Source organism: Melospiza melodia, chromosome 1 (genome assembly GCF_035770615.1).
Source record: "Melospiza melodia melodia isolate bMelMel2 chromosome 1, bMelMel2.pri, whole genome shotgun sequence".
Lineage (NCBI taxonomy): Eukaryota > Metazoa > Chordata > Aves > Passeriformes > Passerellidae > Melospiza > Melospiza melodia.
This window is the reverse complement of record NC_086194.1, coordinates 25105617-25130086: the sequence shown is the minus strand read 5'-3', so window position 1 is coordinate 25130086 and position 24470 is coordinate 25105617. Positions and strand designations below refer to the sequence as shown.

At 39.2% G+C, this 24470-nt stretch overlaps 1 protein-coding gene across 1 annotated transcript in view; it reads right to left on the bottom strand.

Annotated features, from left to right (window-relative positions):
* Positions 1–7529: 7529 nt before the first annotated feature.
* Positions 7530–24470, bottom strand: part of COL1A2 (collagen type I alpha 2 chain) — a 38228-nt gene continuing 21287 nt past the window's right edge. The window contains exons 27-52 of the mRNA XM_063151775.1: positions 24357–24410; positions 24184–24237; positions 24031–24084; positions 23206–23250; positions 21402–21500; positions 20643–20750; positions 19767–19820; positions 19149–19202; positions 18528–18581; positions 18366–18419; positions 18157–18264; positions 17163–17216; positions 17016–17069; positions 15963–16124; positions 15148–15255; positions 14604–14711; positions 13590–13643; positions 13376–13483; positions 13120–13173; positions 12650–12757; positions 11929–11982; positions 11690–11797; positions 11051–11297; positions 10440–10633; positions 8537–8779; positions 7530–7951 (exon numbers count right to left, since the gene is read on the bottom strand). Coding sequence (XP_063007845.1) covers positions 7805–7951; positions 8537–8779; positions 10440–10633; positions 11051–11297; positions 11690–11797; positions 11929–11982; positions 12650–12757; positions 13120–13173; positions 13376–13483; positions 13590–13643; positions 14604–14711; positions 15148–15255; positions 15963–16124; positions 17016–17069; positions 17163–17216; positions 18157–18264; positions 18366–18419; positions 18528–18581; positions 19149–19202; positions 19767–19820; positions 20643–20750; positions 21402–21500; positions 23206–23250; positions 24031–24084; positions 24184–24237; positions 24357–24410 — 2541 coding nt within the window. The 3' untranslated portion in view covers positions 7530–7804. The remainder of the gene's footprint in view (positions 7952–8536; positions 8780–10439; positions 10634–11050; positions 11298–11689; positions 11798–11928; positions 11983–12649; positions 12758–13119; positions 13174–13375; positions 13484–13589; positions 13644–14603; positions 14712–15147; positions 15256–15962; positions 16125–17015; positions 17070–17162; positions 17217–18156; positions 18265–18365; positions 18420–18527; positions 18582–19148; positions 19203–19766; positions 19821–20642; positions 20751–21401; positions 21501–23205; positions 23251–24030; positions 24085–24183; positions 24238–24356; positions 24411–24470) is intronic.

Here is a 24470-nt window from a genome sequence, read left to right as displayed (position 1 = left end):
GATTTGTCATTTAGGAATTAACAGGAAATTGAATAGTTGTGCCACTTCCAGCAGTTTTGTGTGACTGGTGAGTTGGAATCTACAGGAAAGCTATTGTTTTTTGCCCGTAGCTTTAAGTGTCCTGTGGATAGCACACTTTAATTATTGCTAGATGTCTGGCAGGTAGATCTAATTCTTTGCTGTGTTGTTTTTTCTGATGCTTTAAAAATACTCAAACAGAAAGGTTTAATTAACAGTGTATGGCTTTATCTAAAGCCCAAAACCAGAACAAATCCATATGCAATGAATCTACTGGAGCCCATTATTCTTCAGCAACTTTCTTGTGGACTCTTTTTCAGGAGCAGTAGTTATAGGACAAGGAATAAGGGGTATAAATTGAAAGAGGGAGAATTTAGGTTAGATATTAGGAAGAAATATTCTACTGTGAGGGTAGTTAGACACTGGAACATGTTGCTTGTTACTGGGCTCACAAGGGTCTTTCAGGGGTGAAGAGGGAAAGTCTCAGAAGCTTGCTATGCTAAGAATAGAAAAGGAAGAAATCAACAAAGGAGCTCCCTCTGATTCTGTCCCAGAGAGAGCTCGGCCTTTGATTGGCCCTTAATTGTAAACATCCAACATGGGCCAATCACAGGTGCACCTGTTGCATTTCACAGCAGCAGACAACCATTGTTTACATTCTTTTTCTGGGGCCTCAGCTTCCCAGAAGGAAAAATCCCAAAGAAGGGATTTTTCGCAAAAGATTTCTGTGACAGTTGCTTAGGAAGATTGTGGGTATCCCAACTCTGGCTATGTTCAAGGCCTGGATAAGGCCCTGAGCAATCTGGTGTAGTGGGAGGAGCCCCTGCCAGGCGTGGTCAAGACTAGATTGCTGGGGTACCTGTTGCCAATTCCCTGACTTCTGGGACTCAGGCCGGGCCCTCCCTGGGGGCTCCCCTGTTGGGGGAGACCCTCCTGGAACAGTCTTGTGACAGGAAAGAGAGATGCTCTTGATTTTTTTGGTCTTCAGGTTCTTTATTATCTTATCTAAGGTTTTTCACACTGTCCACACCAGGCTCAGTGCACTGGAAAAGCACCTCAAAAATGGCTAACAATCTTTAGTTACAAGGTCTTTTAAAGATGAACTATCCAATTAAGAGCTGGCACCTAGATTATTTCCCCTTTTAATCCAATAACTGATCCCACTGAGCCCTCAATGTGGATTTTTCTGCCCAATTACAAAATGCCACCCAAACCCATGAAGAAGAAGGAAGATGAAGCATGAAGAAGAAGCCCAGGATGACACCCTGTGCCCTCCATCTTGATTCCATCCACAACATACTAAAAATCTCAAAACCTAAATTTCTCACCTAAGTGATACACCTTCACTACTCTCTATAATCTACTTCACACTTAGTGGATTCTGGTCTATCTTGAAGTTTACAAAACTTTCTCCATGAATGAGGGTCAAAGTCAGTGCTCCCCTGGGGGTGAGGCACCCCAGAGCAGACAGAGAAATATTCCCAGTGCCCTGGTTTCCACACTAGAGGAACTTTCAGGTCCACTCCCACCCTTTACAATTCAATGATTCTATGATTCTATTTTATAAGCCTACCTTTCTCTCACAGAGCTCTCTTTCCACAGACCTGTTTTCCTGGTACATGCAAAGCAACTTGGAAATGAAATGCAAATCCCAGTTGGTTTTCAACACACTAGATCCAGATCATATGAAATAATGAATTTTAAATTTATATATTTTTAAGAGCCATGCTGTCCTAAATTTCAGACTTTCAGGGTGTGAGTTTAACAAAAGAAAACCAAACAAAACCAAAACTATTAAACTTTGTAAGCATGCTAAGAAACAGATGAAGGAGTCAGTAGAAATCAATTGAAGTAGTCTCCATAGTGTGTCTGGGCAGTGCATTTTCATGTGAGAGGAAAAGAGGTAAAGGAGTTTTCACACAAGGCCCACAGAAAACAGCTACTGAGTTGTTGCATATTAAATTTCCACAGTATTTATGAAAAGTTAATATAGAGAATGGATTTTTAGACTAAGCTTCTGCAGCAGAGAATAAGTAGAATGTAAGAACATTGCTATGGACCAAGAAAGAAGGTGTGAGAGAAACTCAGTTAATCCATAGGTCAGTCCTTGGCCCATAATTTTATTATCAAGGTGTCATACCTGGAATGGATACCCAAGTCTTATTACAACATAGAGATCTATAAGATCCTGATGTACAGACAACAGTAAAAGCTATAGGACTGGTAATATTGTATATAGAGAAACACCAGAGAAACATCACCTTAAAGAGGAGCAAGGTGTTAGAATCAGTATTTTTCATTCTTGGATGTGCTTTCAAAATACATATTTAATGATTAACTTGTGGGAGGTGGGCGAGTGGGGGTAGGAATGTAGTTCCTGAATCTCCAGGACAATCAAAGTGCTCATACTCCCAAAGCAGCTGAGGGCATCCCAACACTGGAGGAGGGAGATGAAATGCTTGTTCCTCTCACCTGGAGTCAGACAAGGACGCTGTCATACTTAGGCACAAACCACCAGCTCATCCTGCACAGGGTTAATTCTCAACCTTGGCTCTTAATCTCTCCGGAAAAATTGGAGAGTTCTAACTGAGAGTTATAGGAACAATATGAAATAAAGTATTTGAAACTGTACTCCAGAATCACATAGGGAACTGACAAAGTTCAAAGGACCTCTTGTACCTGTCTGTATCTATTGTACCTAATGCACCTTTTGTATCCATATGAGAATTAAAGTAGATTAGAGAAGTGAATAAAACCGTAATTCTGCTTTTTTCTACTGTGAGGCAAGTGCTCTTCATGGGTGTGGTTTTCTCTCTGCTGTTCCTGAGAAGAATAAGCAAAGGTCCTTTGGATCTCATTGCAGAATCTGGGGAACAAATAATTTCTTATTCCCTGTTAAAAGCTGAAAAATGAAAATAAATGAGACGATAGCTCATTATTAACAGGAAAGAGTAATGAAAAGCATTTTCTCCAAATTAAGACAGACTGTGTTTGGGTAGAGACTATACTGGGATATATCGGGAGCAGAGACTTACACCCTGAGATGTTAAATACCTCAAACAAAAAGTAGTGCTAAATCCCTTTGGATTAAATTGAAAAACAGAAAAACTGACAGTCATTATGGAGGAAAGATTTCATTAAGAAAAACCCCTGTCCTTTATACTGCTATATAGAGAAGATAATTTCAGATTGACAGAACCTAACAACTAAAAGAGTAAATTTAATTACCTTTTAATTGCCTTTTTTTTTTGTGCCCTGAGTGAGCCTGCAGTTTGCTCCAAGAGCTTTCCTGTTTGGATGAATGTTCTTCTCATATGTTAGTGCATATTTAGGATGAGTTCTGATGCTGATGTTTTGAAGAAATAGCCTGTAGGATAGGCTTGGTACAGAAGATCCAGACAGCAACAGCCCTGAGTTTAGCTTCTTGCTTAGAGCATGGTGCCAATAACCTCATGGTTGTGGGTTTGATACCTCTCTGGGCTGTTTACTTAATACTTGGAGTAGGTGATCCTTGTAGATCCCTTCCAAGTCAGAATGTTTTTTCCTTCCAAGAATGTTTTGTGATTCTGTGAATGACAGTGAATTTGGGAATAAAATCCCTAAAATACAGTCCTCAGGGGCTAGTAATCACAATGTGAGGCAGTAGGTGGTGCACAATGCCTGGGAAAATGCTGGAGAACTGCTGTGCTATTTGACTGGTCTTCAGAATTGGCATTTGGGAATGGTTTAATTTCATCTGAAGGTCCAATTTCTGTAGCATGAACATAGTAAGATATTGATATTAATTATTGGAATTTATTTTATGTATTTCAAATGCTTGTGTTCAAAATAATATTCAAATGATCTATTTCTTTGTTTTGATAGTTATATTTGCCTGAATGAGAATCATCATTTCCTGAGTAGTTGGAGTGTATGCATAAGCATGGATTCATGTGTAGGAAATTTTGCTCATGTAATATCCAACCACATGTTTTCCAGGAAAGGACAAATGTATTCCAGCCTTAGAATATAGACATGCAGTAATTTCTTTGTTTATGCACCGTAGATTGCATTCATTATGCATCTGACATTCATGGGGGAGCCCTATAGAAAAACAGTGGATTTCCAATAAGCTCAGAATGAGACATGAGTAAAGCCAAATGAATTAGGGGTTACTTCTGTTTGCATGACTTTATTTAGGCGTGTTAATATGTCATTGGAATTGGATACATGATTCTAATACTGTAAAACACTGCATCAAGAGGGTGGTAGGAAGGCAGATTCTAGGAGATCCTGTCTGAAACCACTACAAGAAAACAAATCAAAAGTCATGTCAAAAGTTTCAACTTAAACCTGAATGGTGGAAGTGTAGATGTGTTGTCTGTTAATGTTGTTTTGTCGCTCACCTGTATTAAAGGATATTTGTCTGTAGCACAGTATTCATATTTTAGACTGACAAACTCAGATACTGAAGATAATTGCTAGTGGCTAGCCCCTACTGGGCTGTACAGTTACAACTGCCCCTGCTAGAACCGTGCTACATGGTTTGAGTTTCTTTTTGCTCAGTGTTGGTCCCTTTGATGGTGTTCTCCTCTCCTCTAGTTTTTACTTACTTAGGTCATATTAATGCAAAAGCACATGCCACAGGGAGCCCAATGTGCTTCCAGTTGAGCCTGCTGTAATAGGAAACCATGGATACAAAAAGGAATATTTGCACTGGAGACATCAGAAGTCAGCTTAGATACAATTTGAAGCACATACTGACAGGAGATGTTTAATCTCTGTCCATCTCCTGGGAGGATAGTGTAAGAGAAACTGATAGACAGAACATATTTATTGATCACTTAGGTGAGGGTTATTAATCCTGCATGTTCCAGGGAGGAAGATGGTCTGAATGCTGCAGGACTTCGGTTTGCACAGTTGTGTCACAACCGAGCACTACAAGTCAGTTTTCTCTCCACCCAGCTCTACAGAGCTTCCCCAGCAATTCTGTTCTGGCACAGTACAGCCAGGGCTTGCTGCAAACTTTGGCTTTCACTTAGTTACTCCAGCTGTTTTCCTTTCCTTCTCTCTTGTTACAAATGTAAACATTAATCTATTATTTCAGCTAATTTATGCTAATGCTCTAGAAGTATTGCTGCTGATAATGAAATTCTCCAAAGATAATGCTTATAGGAAAGCAGAGTACTCTGAAAAATAATTAAGATCACTTTTCCAGAAGTTTATTCAACATCTTATATTCCCAAAACTAGACAATATTAAAGCTCTCTGCCCTGTCTGACCTTTATCTCTTATTTACGGCTATGATCTATGAAAGATAGTTTCTTCAATATTGTACGGAGCATAAGCAAAATAGTTGATCATGCAATACGTTCTGATAAGCTGAAAACCTGCAAAGCAGACTGAATATCTGTCCAGTGCTAATGGGGCTGGAATTTGTGAGGTAAACACTATGTATTTTTTCAGGTTTAATTTCCAAATGAGGCTGTTTTGGGAGCAAAGATCTGAAAACATGTAATTTGGATGTTATCAGTGAGCGGATAGAAAGAAGGTGTGCTCTACCTAGCAGGACATGCCATGGAATAGATCACAGAGAGCAAAGGAGGAATCAGAAGACAACAAAAGGGGACAGTGTTTGCTAGGTGTAGTTTCCTTTCCAAGCTCAAGTGTTCCTTTAGTTGTGCTTTGGGGTTTTTTTTCTCTCCAGGCAGCAAAGGTCCTCCTCCCTATCCTAGCAATAACCTTTGCATACCTTCCAGTGAATTGCAACACCTGAGGGATGAAATTTTAGCTTTTCAGTCCTTGTAGAAACTTCCTGTCTTGTAGTCAATCTATACAAAGGAAGAAAGTCTTTTACTGTTTTCAAATCTAGAATTACTGGTTTTACAACAACAAACTTAATTTGAAATGGTAAAAAAATGCTTATAATAATAATATTTTAAGAATCATCATGGTCCAGTGAGTAAATGCAGGTATTTACCTACAGTATGTTTTACTCAGTGAAGAAAAAATGAGTTGTATTTCATAATAGAAATTCCCATTTTTACTAATTCAGCACACAGCTGCAGGCACATAGCAGTTGCACCCAAGATCATGTTTTGATATTTGCCCTATTTTCCTTAATCAGTTCATTGCAAGCAGGAACAAAAAAAGAATCCTTAGAAACAGATTTTAGTGCTTATTCCCCCTTGCACCATTTGGAGCTGCCTTCAGACTCTCAGCTGCTAATCTTTGGATTGGTGCTTTCTGCAGGTTACAGGGACTTTACTCTGGTTATTTCCTTCATGCCACTCTTCGGGGGCTCTGTCTGGCCATCTCACCTCTTGCCTTACATACTTTTGCTGTTGTCTTCATGGTCCTCTCTGGGTTCTCTCAAGCAACTTCCCAATTACAAAAACATGGCTGTTGGAATTTCAGTTCATTTAGGGTTTTCAGCAGTCTTCTAAATGGTCTCAGAGAAGAAGTCTTTGCTTCTCATGGTGGTTTGTGTGACAGTAAATTATTAAGGATAGCAAAAGCATATGGTTCTGTATCCCATACACAACTGAACAAGCTGTAAGGGCCTGATACTGACATTCCTGACAAAACAACTCAATTTGAAATTTTTGGCATAGGTGTTCGCACATCCTTTCTAAAGTGCACGGTACAGTTCTGCTGGTTACATCCCAGCATCAGCCAGCACAGCTCTATCAACAGCCAGGAGCTTTCTGTCCTCAAGTGAAAGAGGGAAGCTTCAGTTTCCTTCCACCTTCAAGTCAGATGATGATCCTTCTGCACCCAATAATCCTACTTAGTAGTTGGAAAAAAGGATGGAATTATTTCTGCTCCTACTTCGCATACTATGAGGCACAGAGCTACTGAGTTTCTTGAGAATTTCTCGGAAGTTAGTGTTGAAATGAAGAGTCAAGTAGACAATTACACCCTTAAGAGAGTTGTAGGCAACATTTTGAGGCTTTAACAAAATGTTTTATAGCAATGTGCTAAAATCTTGGTCTGAGATTCTCCAATGCATCTAAGCAAGTAATTCATTAAATAGTTTCTTTTGGAACACGGGACATGCTTTATTTCATTTTTTCACAATTTATTTAAACATCTCACATATACAAAATACATTTTCTTTCTTTTTTTGAGAAATGATGACTTTTTTTTTACCCATAGTAGAAGATTGAAATGAAATTTGAAAGTGGGAACACCTGATTTTGGAGGAAGAAGACAAGAGGAAGAAAAATTATCCACATGCTTAAGCTGTGGGTGAGACAGGGCATCCTAAGTTTTAAGACAGACTTCAAAGAAACAGAGAAGCAATACTTTAAATGCTACTAGCACCATCAAAGTTCAAGTATTGGAAAGATACTCTGTAATTATGCAATTAGCACCACTGTATTTTGAGTGGAATTGAAAGTACCTCAGATCATATGGAGAAGTTCCTACAAAAGATGTGGATCACTCTTGATTTAGTGTATGAGGTAGTTTAAACCTTTGGAAGTCATGGATTTAAACTTCCTCTGTGGAAGATATTCAAAGGCCACAAATGGTGCAAACTTTCATGACTTTTTATTTTGTTTTTTTTTTTCTTTACAAAGGCTGACATTTCCCAAAACAAGGTGTTAAATCTTGAAAGACTTCCAAGTCCATTTGGGGCTGTATTAAATTTCATTGCACAATGCTCCAATCAATTCTTCTCCTTCTCTTTCGCCCAGAGTTTAAGCAAGTAGATGAACAGAAGAAATGGAAGGAGTCAGCTTTCATTATAAAAGAAATGACAAGAGAATAATTTGGGAGAGGCTTTAAGTTAATTTTAGTTCATTCATTTAAAACAGACTGGGCCAATGTCCAAACCGAATTCTTGGTCAGCGCCACCAATATCCAAAGGTGCAATGTCAAGGATGGGCAAGCGGGATGGCTTATTTGTTCTGTATTCAATGATTGTTTTGCCCCATTCGTTGTTCTTTCTCTGTAAGAGAAGATTCATTGCAGTTGTTATCGCATTGTTCACAGTATTAAGAATTATTTCACCTGAATGGATAATTCCTGAAATAATTTCATAATAATTTTGCTTGTATTGTTTGCAAATCAGATACCCACATCCAACTATTTAGATCTCCAATACAGAAAAATTATTTACTTGAATCTTCTGTAGTCTGATGTGATGTTGTATGCCAGCTACCATATTATTCAAAATGGTATTAGATCCTAAGAGAACTCTGCCTGATTGTTTCAGGACTTAAAGATCCTGCCCCTTCTATAGCATGTGCATTGTTTTCTTATCAATCTTCTGTTTACACAGAACTTGGATCTGGTCCCTCTGAAAACTGTTTTTTTGGCCACATGTACAGTACAAGGTATAATTTTTTTGTAACCTCTTCCTTCCCACTTGTTAAGGATCTGCCATGGTTGGGTTTGTAGGCTATGTATCTTCACCAGGCAAAATTTTGCTGGTTTGACCAATAATCTAATTCTAAATTAAAGCACAACTCTATCCCTAATCACATGCTTAGGCCTGGGCAGTCACCATGCCCGTGGTTTCTGTGTTACTTACAGAGCAGCCATCCTCAAGAACACTGAAAGTGAATCTGCTGTTGCCTTCAGCTCGTAGCTCGACGTCGTTGGATCCCTGCAGCACAACAGCCTTCTTAAGGTTGCCAGTTTCTGCATCCATGTAGGCAATGCTGTTCTTGCAGTGGTAGGTGATGTTCTGGGAGGCATGGTTGGCCAGCAGACGCATGAAGGCGAGTTGGGTGGCCATATCCTTGGAGGTCACTCCTTCACTGTTGTACTCAAACTGGAAAACAGAGAGGAACCCAGTCAGCTGTATTGTGGGGGAAAGGAGGATGTTGGTAATGAAAATGTGTGATAGCTGCTCTAGTCTCCTGATTTTAGCTAGGGTAGAGTTAATTTCTTCTCAGTTGCTGATACAGTGCTGTGTTCTGGATTTGGAATGAGAATGGTGTTGAAAACTCACTGATGTTTCAGATTTTTGCTAAGTCAAGAATACTTATCTTTTTTTTTTTGTGTCTCAGGCTCTGCCAGTGAGGAAGTGTGCAAAAGAAACTGGCAGGGAGCATAGCTGGGACAGGTGAGCTGGGCTGACCAAAGGGATATTCAACAACATAAAAAATAATGCTCAGTATATAAACTGGGATGAAGTAACCCAAAAAGGCAGCTAGTCTGGGTTCAGGAAGCAAAAGGGTCTGGCACAAGTCAGCAGGTGGTTAGTAATGACATTTTGCATCACCTATTGTTTTCCTTTTTATTATCATTATTATTTACCATTGTTACTATATTTTATTTTCAAATATTAAACTATTTTTATCTTAAGATGCCAGTTTTACTTTGATTCTCCTCCCCCTTCTACTAGGGTGTACTGGGGGGAAGAAAGAGGGAGTTGAGCAAGTGGCAATGGTACCTAATTTCTATCTGAGCTTAAACCATGACAGCTAGGAGCTTTAAAAAAACAAAAAACTAATCACAAGTCTGTAATCACTTTTCTATTGCCATTCTAGAGCTAAAGAGCACAAAATAAAAGTAGTAGGAGCTAGACTGACAACCAGACACAAGTGGATGTAGTTGAACTGTAGAGTTCTGTTCCAAGGTATGGTGTTAACAGTTTATATGGATTCAGAGGCAAGATCAGATAAATTCAAGGAAGACAATCTACTGTTCCCACAGCTACACACAAACAATGTCTGTCTCAATAAAACCGTGAAATCTTTTTTGATAGAGTTTTGAAACTTTTTTTAATACACTAGCGTCTGTGGATAGTACCAATGCTTTCTTCACTCTTATATTCTTTCTACAGCATCTACTTTTAGCCACTGTAAGAAACAGGACCCTAGACTGTTGTGATCCAATGTGATTAAATCTCATCTTAGACACTTATATAACTCACAATATAACTCAATTTCATTTAAGAATTAGGTAATTAAATCTCCTTAGCTGTACAAAAGTGATATATTTGCAATTTGCTGGGAAAGTGTCTAACATGCAAGTAGTAGCTCTTGTTTTCACTTATACCTAAAATTCTGAATGTTTTCATGGCATACACTCAGAATCTGTGATGTGTAATATAGATATCTGTCCAGGAACAGTGTTGTACAAAAATATTGATTAAAAAGATTGATGTTTTTAATTGTTCAGACATTTTCTGGACTGTCTTTATATGTACCATATTACAATACAGGCTTCCCTTAACAATAACCATTAGTCAAGCTGAATTGATCACTTGCAGACATCAAGAAAAGTTAGAACAATACTGAGAAGTACTTTTAACAAACTGATCTAAATCAGAATCAGAGCTCTTTGCCCTTCAGATAAAAGGTAGCTGGCTTTTTCGTATTTCTCCCCTAAGAACTTAATTTATCTGCTTGCTTCTGAGTGTCAGTGAATTGAGAACTCTTCAGACAGTGCTGAAGGAAACAATCACCCTGCCGTACATCACTTACCTGGCTGCCACCATTGATAGTTTCACCAAACCATATGTGCTGCTTCTTGTCCTTGGGATTCTTGTTGATATACCAGTTCTTAGCAGGAATATTGTCGGGGTTGGCATAGATGCATGTCTCACCAGTGGAAAAATCACAGTATGCTCTAATGGCATCTGCAGTGCAGCCTTGGTTGGGGTCAATCCAGTAGAAGCCTGCCATTGAGGGAAGAAATGTAAATCATGGTTCACTCAGCATAAACTCTCCATGCAGTTCATATTCACTCATCTGATATACGAACCCAGGCCATAAATATCACAGCTAGGGGCAATATTAAGGTGATAAGTGGGAAACAGGTATTTTGGATTGTTAGTGTATAAGAAACTGTATTTGAAAGCAAGGGTTAAATATTTTTGTGTTATTTTGGAAAATTAGTGCAATAATGTGTGACAATATTTACAAAGAGCTTTTCAGGATGTAACTGTATCTATTTTCAGTGGAGGCAGAAAGAACTTCTTCATTGCTCATTTAGTATTTTTGCCACGTGGCCAAGGATACCTTTCACTGAAGAAAGCTAATGCCCTGGAAGTGCTCCCAGAGCCAGAAGGGGCAAACATCTGGCATTAACATACCACTGCTCCATTCTGGGTGGCTAAGTCTGAGGTCACGGCAGGTGCGAGCTGGGTTCTTTTTGGAGCCTTCTGGGGTCAGCAGGGTCTCAATTTGGTTGTTCAGTGTTTTCAGAGTGGCATCAACTTCATAATCCTTGGGTCTGAGAGAAGGCTGATCAGCCCGGTAGTATTCTGCATCAAAGCCAACTTCATATCCACCACCATTGGGACCAGGGGGGCCAGGGGGACCAGGGGGACCAGGAGGACCCTGAAGTTTTTCAAAAGCAGAAGACAAAAAGATTCTGTTAGAGATATGCTTTTAAAGAAATGCTTCCACACATGCATACTCCTAGTTAACTCCTGGCACTCTCAGCTCTAATTGGAGGCAGCACACATGGTGACTGCTATGGCTTGAAGCAGTGGAAGATGCACAGTGCAGGACTACAACATCTCCTTTGTGTGTTTGCACTCTGGCCATAAGGAGCAAAGAAAACCTTTACGTTCAGGTCAATTAAACATTTCCCTAATTTTAAATATCTTTTTTAAGAAATAAAACCATGTGCATTATTAAACTGCTAGGCTTCTGAAGTGATGTGATTACTAGGCTTATAGTGTAATGTAAATGTGTTGAATCAACAACAACAAAAAGTTTATACTCACAGCAGGACCTTGGTGACCATGAGAGCCACGCACACCAGCAGGGCCAATAGGTCCAGGGAGACCATTGCGACCATCTTTACCAGGAGGACCAGAAGGACCAGGTGGACCCTAAAAGGAAATTTGAACAGTTTACTTGACAGTAAAAATGCTACAAATAGGGATTCATATGGATGGGAGCATACATATATATTGCACAATGAGAATGAGAGTTATTTGAATATATTCTGAAATTCACTTACCCTTGGGCCAGCAGGGCCAATGTTACCAGGAGGACCTTGATCACCATGTTGGCCCTATTGGGAAAGATACACAGTCATCAAGAAAAGAGCAGTGGGACATGTTTTTGCTTGCTTGATTCAAGAGGGAAATGTATGTAATGTGTATCTGGGTTCAGAGAATGGGAATCTAGGGCTTATGACATTTATGAGAGGAGTTAGGGTATAAAATGCTTGTTTTGGGAAGAGAGGAGAGAGGCAGTCAAGATATATTTAAGATGATAACCTACAAAATTCTTTATATTGTTTCTTCTGATCCTCAGAGAAGGTTTTAAAAGAAAAGTCAGAATCCTTAAAGTTGATAGACAGTTGATAGTTTAGAGGGAAGAAAATCCACAAATTACTTAGGCTTTTCTGAGATAAAAGTTGTACAATTTCTGGCCAAAATAAGAAATAATATTAAAACAAAGGCAGAAGATTTTTTAATTCTTCATTAGCCAAATGCAATTGAGCTTCAAGGGAACTAATGGTAGTCACAGTCTAATGCCAATACCAGAATCTTCAATTTTGTACAAAAACCAGTGAATGTTAAAGAGACTATTTATGACTCTTCATTTTGAAGTTGCTGCAGAGTGGAGTAGTGGTATTAACATACCATGTTGTGCATATGTAATTCCTTGCTAGTGTGACCATTTTTTGGTTTTTTTGCTCATTCTACTCAAAACCCAGAAAATAATTTACTTACAGCAAGACCAGGAAGACCCTGCAATCCATTGTGTCCCTTCAAGCCAGGCAGACCTCTTGGCCCCTTATCACCAGGCACACCTTTCTCACCACGGGGACCTTGTGGGCCCTAAGAAGGGATATAGGTGTCAAAGGAATAAATTAGAGAGCTTCAAGAACATACTCCTGTCAAAGCCAGAATTAAGTGTAAATATTCTACATTAAGTCACATCCCAATGTATATAATGGACATCCCCTTAACACATCCAGGAAGAGTGCAAATCCTAAAAGCTTCAGCATTTATCCTACAAAAGAGAATGCTAACTGAGATTCTAAGTTCCTAAATATTTTCAGATCCTTAAGCATTATTGTTTGGGCCCCTTGATCACAGTTATGAGTCCTTATTGATAAAGCATGTTTTCTCTTCTTGCATCAAGAAGAGAAATGTAATGTATTTGGTAATGTGGTAATGTATTTAAAAATCAGACTTACAGCAAGACCTCTTGGACCAAAAGCACCAGCAGGACCGACAGCACCAGCAGGGCCCTGAAACAAGAACAGAGAATAAATGTCACTGCTGTATATTGTTCTAATGAAGGTTCCATGGTCAACACATCTCTGGAGAAAGTGAAGTAGTTATCTATGCATAGTAGAGGTGGGTTGTACTTTGTAAATACAATAGACAAGTCTTAGTCCTCTTAGACCTTAATACAGAAAGTTAAAGTACAGCATAATCTCATTGACTTACAGGTTCACCACGGTTTCCAGGCTTTCCAGAAGGACCAACTTGGCCATGAGGACCAGGGGCACCCAGAGCACCGCTGGGACCAGGATTACCAGGAGCACCACGCTCACCCTGGGAACAAAGGAATGCAACAGAGACACATTGTGTTATTACTGACTTACATATATTGGAATATTTCTTCCATGACAATGAAATACAAGAAAAAGAAACAAGTTACCTTGAAGCCAGGAGCACCATCACGGCCTGGAGGACCATCATTACCAGGATTGCCCTATTAAAATACCATGAAAAAAAATTAATAAATTCCATCACCTTTCATCTCACACAGAACACTGTCTCAGTCTAATTGCTTACAGTGAGAGTAAGAAGATACTGAGATAGGATAGTATAAATCTTAAAGAGAAAAAACCTCTTCCTTATACACGTCATTCTCAAATGCCTAACATTCTCAGGAAACTAAAATTATCTTCAAATGTTTTAGGTTCAGTAAAGGAAAAAATTGCTGGGCTTTGCAACATTTCTCTAAATGAAAAGGCTAAGACAATAGTGGTCTTCATTAGCTTGCAAGTTTTTTTAAAACTTTTAAAACTCTTTTAAAACATTTTTCATCATTCTTTTTAGAAGAAAAATGCCAGTGGAGGGAAAAGACCTGAAACAACAGCCACAACTAAATTACTTTGCTGTGGTACTTCAGAAGGTTAAATGGTTTCCTTTGTGAATATTAATTTCACTTCAGCACTTAGGCTGTGTCCAAAACCCCCCATTTTCATTCAGAAAATTCCAATGAAACAAAAGTTTGGGATTTTTAAATTACTATTCTCTGTTCTCCTTCAAATTCTGCAGTCTCTACAAGATTTTTATTTATACTGTATTAACTATGTTTCAGGTTATCATATAAGCTTCCCTGATAAGGCTGCAGGCTGCAGTTTTTATACTTTCATGAAAGATATGTATGTTCCCCACTCTATCTTTCTTGGCATTTAAGTAAAAAGTGAAAATATTCTGAGAGTGCCTTCAGGACATACTTGAGACACAACTTTTGCTTTAAAAATTCTGTCACCTAGTTGGGCATAGGAATCCATGTCTATAAAGATCCTGATATAATTTTCTCTTAAGACATTCTACAAGTTTGCTAGCAGAACAGCCTCCAGTTCCATCTACTTTTTATGAGTATTGGTATTTGGATCAGAATGAAGAAAAAGAAACCTGAAGAGGATAAAAGACAGCTTACATCACGTCCAGCTTCACCAGGAGCACCATTTGGACCAGGAGAACCCACAGGACCAGAGGGACCACGGGCACCAGGAGGACCAGAAACACCCAGGGGACCAGGTTCACCCTAATACAGGAACAGTTGTAACAAAATGTGACATTATAATACAACACAAACCAGTCTAACAAAACTTTTAGCCTTTATCTAAGAGCAACATTTTTCTGCAATGAGTTTGGGAAGGAAAAAAGAATCAGGACACAAGAAACATACCTATCTACATCAAATGTTATCTACATTCTAAATGTTATTACCAGAAACTTAACATTTCTGACATTCAGAAATTTGCTCACTTGCAGATAATACTGGCTTGGCTGCAATAAGCCATAATTTCTTCCATTGATCTACGTCGGGTAGGTCCACATCCTATGTTTCCAACAGCAAAGGAAACAGCGTAATCTGCATCTCCCTTGTTTCCCACAAGACAGGACCTCAAGTGTGTGTGGGTTTTTTCTTTTTCCTTACATGCTATCTGTTTAAAGCAGTTTACTAATCATATACTCACTGTTGCTCCAGAGATGCCTGGAAGACCACGTTCTCCCCGAGAGCCAGGCAGACCAAGGATACCAGGAGCACCAAGAATACCCTGAGGACCTGGGGTACCAGGAGGACCCTATGACATGAAGGGAATAATATTTATATTAATAGACAAAAATAAATGTAACATACGCATCAGTAATACTGAAAGTTGCATTCTCAGATACAATTTTTGCAGATCACAGAAGAAATTTCTATAATTTTTTTTGTTGAGTAACAATTGTGGTATTGCACACAAGTGCTTACTTCAATATGTATGACTTTTAAAAAAGACAGTAATTCTGGATGTGAAAGCTTAAAGATACTCAAAAGTAATTAATTTATTTACATAATTCTACGTCAACATGTGTGCAGACAACTTAAAGCTTGTGATCCCCACAAATCAGAGTTTATGGTGCAGCTATGAATTGAGATTGTTCTAAATGGACATTCACAGGTTCTTTCTTTTTCTATACATGAGGATCAATTTCAGAGCAGAAGATGTACTTCCATTTCTCAGACTAAATATCTATTTCTTCTGTAGTTAGAGAAAGATATAATTCAGCACAAGAGAAAAAGAGAAAGAAAACCCTGACGCGGGGATCAGGCTCACTTTTTATGGCATATTTGTCAAGCATGCCTATGAACAATTTCTTGTGTCTCAGTGGAGCTTCTACCTAAAGGCTTTGCTAAATTTGTGGAAAAAGTAGAAAAGCCCTTCACAAACACCAGAAGTATCTCAGAAGCCATAACATTCACATGAAGAGAAACATTTTTAATGAGATGTGATACTCAGTAACTTACAGCAGCACCAGCCTCTCCAGATGGACCTTTCTCACCAGCAAAACCAGGTGGGCCAGCAATACCTTGTTCACCAGTGCGGCCAACTGGCCCAACATCACCACGCAGACCTCGAGGACCATCCTTGCCAGCTGGGCCAGGAGGACCAGGGGGACCAGTGATGCCCTAGGATTGAGTATGAATATGATACCATTACAATATAGACCTGGGGATAAAATTTCATTTTAAGTCCATGTGAAAAAAATAGTCCCTTGCAACAAACAGGTCATCAGCTGCTCCAAAGCAGCAATTCCTATTGCTTTGTTAGCAGTGGAGAGCTGGAAGCAGTAGAATAATGTCACTGCCTTTTTTTTTTTTTTTTTTTTAAACTCTGGGCAGGCGAAAGCAGCAAAATTTGGTGGGAAAATATAGATCTGTTTCTTTTTGCATTAATTGCAATGAGAAAAAAATACCTAGTATCTCCCAATTCAAGAGGATTATTTGCTTTGGATAATGGGATTTAAAATTTATTTAAATCTAGAGTATCTAAGAAAAGAAGTGCCTTTTGGTAAAGGTTGGAAATACCTTTGAAAAGGAAAGACTACAAATGTCAGTCTAGAATGAGAATTTCTTGCTGAAAAATAAAAAATATTCACATTCCAAAACAGAGTGAGTTTGCCCTGCTCAAGAATGGGACTAGAACTGCAGGTACTTTAGAAACATACAATAACCTTAACATTCTGCAGATTGGACATGACCTTCTTATTTCACTCCATTATGAGTAATTGTATAGCCATTTGTTTGAACAAAAGCAAATAAACACTGATTTTTGGAAATGGTTGGGTACTTCAAGAGGCATAGGGATGATTTATGGCTTATAAAAACTCACAAATTAAATGCATAGGTTGTACTCTGAGAGTTTGAACAATTGGATTTTTTTTCTCATCCAGTTCTATTAGGATCTGAGGTTATTCCAGTGCAATTATGATCCACATCAATGAAACAAAAGTTAGGATTGTCCCTAAGCAAAGCAGCTTCTGACTTATCCCCCATTACATTTCTTCATTAGTTACTTACAGCAGGGCCAGGAGGACCAACTCTTCCAGCAGCACCAGGGAAACCAGTCATGCCCTAAAAACAAATTTGAAAATGAAGATTAGGTTTAAAGGAAACAATAACTTCATGAAAAGCAACAATGTCAGTTCTAAAAACCTGAAGACTTACAGGAGGACCAGCATCACCGCGAGGGCCAGCAGGACCAGCAGCACCAACGGGACCCTAAGCAGGAAGGATTGAAAAAGAGAGAGGGATCAAGCAAAGGCAATTAATGCTCCCTGCTTAGAATAAGGGCTCAGTCTCACTATCGTGAAAGCTAAAGTGACTTTTACACCATGCCTATCCCGACAATAGGGTATTAAATTCTCACACACATTTTAAATCGGTATCATAAAGCCCGAGAAAAGTTGCATAAGGCATTTATGGTTCAGATTAATTTCCTTGCAAATGTTACATGCATCTAAACAAATCTGGAAGTCAAAATGTGAAAGCAGGGTAAAATCATCAAATCCTCTGTTTGCACTGTGTGACTAATACAGTCACGTAGTGCAAGAGCCTGGTATTGGTATTAAAATCATACAATAAGTAGCCCAAGCCACGATATCCTGCAACACTCTGTGGTATTTGAAGTACATGGGCCTGACTTTCTGCATCATTTCAACCAGTTCTCCAGTAATATGCATGTGAGGCAGTATACAACTTTGGGCTATAAAGGTGCCAGCACATGAAAAGCCTGTGTGCAAATGGGTGCACAGACAAATTTGCACACATGCTTCTGGATGACTGAGTCTGAAAATTCTACTGTGACAGCTCATCCCATCTTTGAGAGAAAAGTGTCAACATCCTCAGCTCAGAACTTACCCACAATCACCCCCTGAATGGTCCAAGATAGAGTGATTTTGCTGATCTTCAGAGCAAGTTGAAAATTAGTTATTATTTTCTCTTCACTTCAGTTCCAGACTCACGATCTGAGCCCACATAAATAGATTGATAAAATTTACATAACGTGTGAAAATCAGCAGTTTAACTTTTCTCACAGCCTAGCTTGAAGTTTTGTTTCTTTCTTTCATTACCTTTTCAGAATTCAAGGCTTTCAGGGTAATGTATTGCTTGCATGGCAGAGTTGGGAACGATGCATTTCACAAAGACACAATTCACTTACTGGTGGTCCAGAAGCACCGATTGGGCCAATGGCACCAGTTGGTCCAGTTTCACCCTTAGGTCCTTTGGGCCCGCGCTCGCCTTTAGCACCAGGCTGACCAGCTGCACCCTGTGGGCAGAAAAACAGGCAAAATGAGGAACTGAAAACCTTGCAGAAGAAATAGAAGAAGGTTATGGCATCAATATGAGGAAAGTGCAAACAAAACTTACAGGGGGTCCAGCAAATCCACTGGGACCTACAGGACCAGGCTCACCACGTTCACCCTAGAGAGAGGACAAAGTAGAGACGAGTGGTTAGAATGATCTTTAAAAGAGCAGTTTTCTGAACATCATGTCTTTGACACAGGAATAATTATAGAAATTACAACTTACAGGGATACCACGGGCACCAGCAGGACCAGCAGGACCAGCAGGACCTCCTTCTCCCTAAAAGATAGACAAAACACTTTGACACTGGGAAATGTCAGAGCCAAATGTCTGCAGCCAGAACAGGAATGCTCCTGTGGTACAGATACAAATAGGGAGTCTCCTTGGAGCTCCACTACAGAGGATGTTACTGAAAATGCTTCTGGTTTTGATCCACCCTGTATTAGTAATATCTAATGATTCTCAGACAGCATAACGTATCATTCTGAGCTGATGTGGGTTATTCATCATTGTATCAAAATCTCCTCTCACAGTGCAAGTAGGATTGTGGAGTTTAACCTCAGTTGGGAAAAATTCAGCCCAAGGCTGATTCAGAATCCTCTCCAGATACAACCCACTGCCATGGAGATGTGCATTCCCTTCCCTGCCCTTTTAGAAAAAGTTTTGAGGTTCTATGGTAAGCTTCACTGAATATTCCCAAAAGCCCTTGCTTCCTGAATCTGAAAAAGTTAAAGAACTGGTGTAAACTAGAAAGATGGAATTGTTTTTTATGGAACTTATCTTTAATATCCATGTGTGAGTAAACTGTAGCAACAAGGCATTTTTTCATTCAAAGAGTAGACTTACCCGATCACCAGCACCACCAGCAGGGCCAGGAGCACCAATAGCACCAGGCAGACCCTATGGGCCAAGAGACAGGACATTGTTTCAAACAAAATGTAAGTAGGACCAAATACTTTAAATAGGCTTTCCCTTTCACCCTGAAGAAAGATGTGTAACTAACTTTCTTTCAGATATATAAAGGATACATGACTTTATAAAACAAAACCTATTCTGTTATTTTCCTTCCCAGAGTATGAATCCTAAGAAAGACACCTGAAATCTCAAATTAAGGATCGTTTTGTGTAACTTTGCAGGCTGCCTTTAAAATTAGCTGCCTGGGCTGAGCCTATGGAATTCAAGTTCACTATCACACTGAACATCTGTGCAATGTCTGTAAAATACTCTGCTCATGTAAATTCTCTTCTTGGATGCATGACAAGTGATCACTTTTCTCTCCCTCTCCTCCTGAATTCAATCATCCTCGGACAAGGGGCAACAAAATTACATTGATTTGTATCAAAAATGAGCAGATACAAGCAGTAATGCAATACAATGGGAAATGCGTGTTCTGAACATTCTTCTCAGTTATTTAATTTCTGAGGTGTAGCAAGGTAAAGTTGAGTAGAACCAGAAGATACTTACACGAGCACCATCTCTTCCTGTTGCACCCGTATCACCTCTCAGACCTGGGGCACCCTGGAACACACAGTGGCAAAAATTGTATTGGTAGTGAACACAACAGTTTGTATGAAAGAAGTCTTGAGCTGTTTGCTGAGTACCTGTGCATTATTTGGATATCACACAAGAACCTTATGCTAGGTTTTCTGGAGAAATGAGAGTTGATTATTTTATTCTTATTGCTGAGTAGCTACTGACTGGCAAAGTGAATGTTTGGAAAGGGGACTGGCATGCTTTTCAGAATAAACCTGCTTCTGTCATGGGAAGCCTTTCTGGCTTCTCTCAGGTACCAAGAATTTTGAATGGAATTAGAAATTGAAAACTACGTCTATGTATATTACAAATGATTTAATCTCTTTTTTTTAAATCCCCCTCAAAATCTCTTTTCTTTTAGTCAAGAGACATCCATCTGTAAAAGTTCATCTAGCTATTAACATTATACCTTCTATATGAAGCAAGAAAACAGCTATTAAAATGATGTCATATAGGCAGACACATAAAATGCCACATGTTTCATATAACAAAAAGTTATTTTCAGACCATCACTAAAGTCAAGAAACCAGATCAGCACTCTGTTCTGTTTTTTTTTTCCTAATACAGCCTAGTGCTCATCATTATTCTGCATGTCAATACATAGCATTTTTAAAATGTTTTAGGATAGCACCTTGGAAATGACAGTCAGTCCCTTAGACCAACAAAACCTCTACTGGCTGACCATTGAGTAATACAGTTTCACAGTAAATAAAAGTCACATTGGGGTAACACACAGGTTTTTCCAAGTAATGAAATTTAGGTATCTCAAACCTGTGCATGCAGTAACAAGCCAGTTGTCCATCTTACCTTTTCACCCTTGCCTCCTGGAACACCAGCAACACCTCTCTCTCCTGGGATTCCACCAGGGCCAGCAGGACCGGGAGCACCAGCAGCACCAACATTGCCAGGCTCACCCTAGCAGCAACAGCACATCATGGAAGTCAGGGTCAAGTCACTCACACAGCTTAGAACAAAATCATCATTACTATTCTGCCCACCATTCCACTTGGTTGTAAACTGTGTGAGTAGTAACATTTTTGTCTTGAGCTATTGTACATGTTTTACTTTTCCAGCTAGTGAAGATGCTAGATGTGAATGCTCTCACTGATTCTGTGGGCTCCTGAAGTTTTAGGTCCATTTTCCAAACTAAACTTCTGTAGAAAGACTAGCCATGGAAATCTAGAAAACTAAGACCCAGATTCATTTAGCATCAAGCTGACATCATCATTTACTAGATGATCACTTATTATTGACCTAATATCTGGGGGAAAATATTACTAACTAGAGACAAGAGCTTCCTGTGTAAAGTAGGTGTGGGTATAAACAGAAGTCAGCATGAATTTTGGTCAGAATTTCAGATCCTATCTCCAAACAGAAAACCAGCATCTCCAGCTGACAACCTGTATTCAAACTGACTTCCCCTCCCATCATCCATATTACTAAATATAAACCCATTTAATATTAGTGTGGATGACCTGGGATGAAACTTCACCACTTGGAGAGAGGTTTTGGACAGCACTGATCAGGAATTCAGCAGTAAGGCAATGGCAGCTGGAGAAGTCATACCTTGTTACCATCGGGGCCTGGGGGGCCAGAGGGACCACGGCTGCCAATGGGACCAGCGGGACCGACAGCGCCGCTCTCGCCAGGAGGACCACGCTCACCCTAAGGAGACAGACTGATCTGAGGGCTTCCTCGAATGGCTCTCTGCTGAAACCACTGGCTGGGAGCAGTGACAGCATGGCACATTTTTATCTGAGCAAACACTTAATTAGGATTGTGCAGCTATTAAATAAATTGGTCATAAGAACTGGCTCTAGCTTTTGACAAAAAAGTATCGGAATGGAGTAATGAATTCTTGCATCATGACAACGGCATCAACAAAGTATCGATACTTCTTGAACATGGATTTTGGCTACTGTGCTTGTTCTGTTAACAGACATCCTACTGTCAAAGAGATTCTGTTTTAGGACAAATAATGAATTCTAATGAAAATAAAGGGATTGTAATTGGCAAACAATCATTTTTACAGTGGCAAGTGCCTGGTGATAGGAGAATAATAAAGGTAACACCTAAAGCCTGCTAATGTGACCTGTACATTATAACAGGTATAAGGTCAAATTCTGAATCATAGATCTGGACACATGGAAGTAGCCAGAAACTCAATTTAAATGCACAATAGATCTATCAAAGATAGAAACACTAGTTTTACTAAAGATATCTCAAATTATCTTGGTGTGATCAAACTGGATATCAGTGAATAATCTAATAAGGTATAATGGAGTTTTTAGTTATGCTGGAGAATTTGGAATTTGTGTAAGAACTATAACGTGGTTAAAGAACTGACTTAAGGGGAGTTAGCTCACCAGTAAAAAGTACCAATGAGCAACAGATTAATTTATATTGCAGAGATGTTCCTAAATTAATTTTTTTTCATACATTTTGTTAATTACAAAGAGGCAGAAAAAGAAGAAATATGCAAATATCACAAAGGAAGGACTTGTCAACAGGAAGAAGGACTGGCAGACTACACAGGAAGAAGTGAACAACCTGCTAGATAGCTATCACAGCAAAGAGATAAAAAACAAGAGTGCAAGTACCGGGACATTTATTTAGGCATCAAAACTGCAAATTTTGCTGTAAATGGAGGCTTCAATGGTGAAAATGACTGAAAGGGAAAGGTAATAGCTAACTATATGACGCACACATGTAAAAGGAAAATATGATCTGGCACAAGCAGTGGGTTACTTTTAGGAAGTGTTAGTTTTGTGTATAAAGCATCAGTAAGGCCTAATTTGGAATACTGGATGAAATACACTGGGAGCTCGATATGTGATGCTTAGGGCAAGCTAGAGTAGAGGAAAATAACTGCTACTGCTAAGAGAAAGGGAACTTGGCTTGAATGAAATGGAAAAATTAGAGTTTAGAGCACGTGGTTTTTCATACAGACTCAGGGCACTGAAACATAAGGAGCAAAATTGCTGTTTAAGCTCATTGGACTAACTTTTAAGAGTGAATGGGAATATTTGTCACTGGATACATTTAATCTGCAAGTCAGAAGAAAAGAAGAAGAAACAGAAGTAGGTTACATATCAATCTCTTTAGAGGCAGATTTGGAAAGCAAGTACTTAACTGAGTCCTTTATAAACTACTCATTGCTCTACATAAATGGGATCCTCCTGCCAGGCAGGAAGGCATCCACACAAAGCTCTTGGAGGATGTCAATTGAAAGTTCAGAATTAAAGGGAAGTGGGAGGCAATACCTTCTAATGACTATTCTGGTTTCTGATTTCAGAAACGTACATAGTTATTATTATTACTGATCACATTAATATGACAGTCTGTACCAGATTTCAAATGAGTTACTCACTCTTGGGCCAGCAGGACCAGGGACACCAAATTCACCATGAAGACCCTAGAAGAAAGTAGATATAGAGGTAAAGTTTATTTTAGTTGCTTAAATTGTTCTTTGTTTCTTAGCAACAAATGGAAATTCTCAAATTGCAACAGCATATTGGAAAGTTTCAGACAATCTATTCCATACATGGAAATAAGCCCTTTTCCTCCAGCTACACAGTATCTCAAGGTAGACATTAGATAATATTTTTTCATCTGAAGAGTTAGTTATTAAATTGAAAGCTCTTTTTTCAGGTATATGCAATGTAAACTCTTTTACAGGGACAGATGTAACTATAAATGTTAAAGGTGATTATGATGCAAAGGATGCACAACTTGCAGAGTACATCTCACACTAACTGTGCAGCAGCTAGAGCATGAATTACAACTGAACCACCTCAGCTGGATACCATTGTACATTCCCTGAAATCAGCTGAGGTGCAAAAACACAAACGGAATAGTGCAAGTTAGACTGAACCTTGAAGATTTTGAAAGAAATGCGAAGTAAATTATTTTTCATGTACTGTCTCTTCTGGGGAAGAAGCATAGTTTATTACTGCTTAATGTCCCAAAAACAAAGGGCTATCTTTGCTCTGTTTCATACCAAAACTTTGAAAAAGGAAGTATGATGCAAGCTCCAAGGCAAAAGGGACATTTGCAAATTAAAGTTTGCATGTTACCCTGATTGCTTTGTTTGGCAAACAGATTCACCAGGCTCTTGCTCCAGCACGTGTGCCATTGCAAACCCAGCCCTCATGCAATGCCTCCCCATGCATGGAGTGCTGTGTCTGTCACTCACCCTCTCGCCTGGTTTACCAGCCTCCCCAGCAGGGCCCGAGGGACCTGGCAGACCCTGAGTGTAAAGAGAGAAGAACACAAATACAGTTAAGGCAGAAGCTCTTCATGCTTTGGGAACCATGGATAAGATGGAACAGAGCACACAGTTACTCACCTGGAAGCCAGGAGGGCCAGCAGGACCAGTTTCACCCTTTGCACCTTGGTTGCCCTGGGTGGAAAGAAAAACAAGTGATTAACTTGAAATACAGGGAAATGGATTTTAAAATGGGAATTCCCATTAATGAAAAATAAATCACAAATTGGATTTGTGTGGAAGCTGTTACTTACAGTGACTCCAGGAGGACCTTGAGCACCGTTGTTTCCCTCTGGACCAGGAGCACCCTGTATATGTTCAAGTAGAAAGCTATTATCAAAGTGTTAATTTGATATGAGTAATATCCC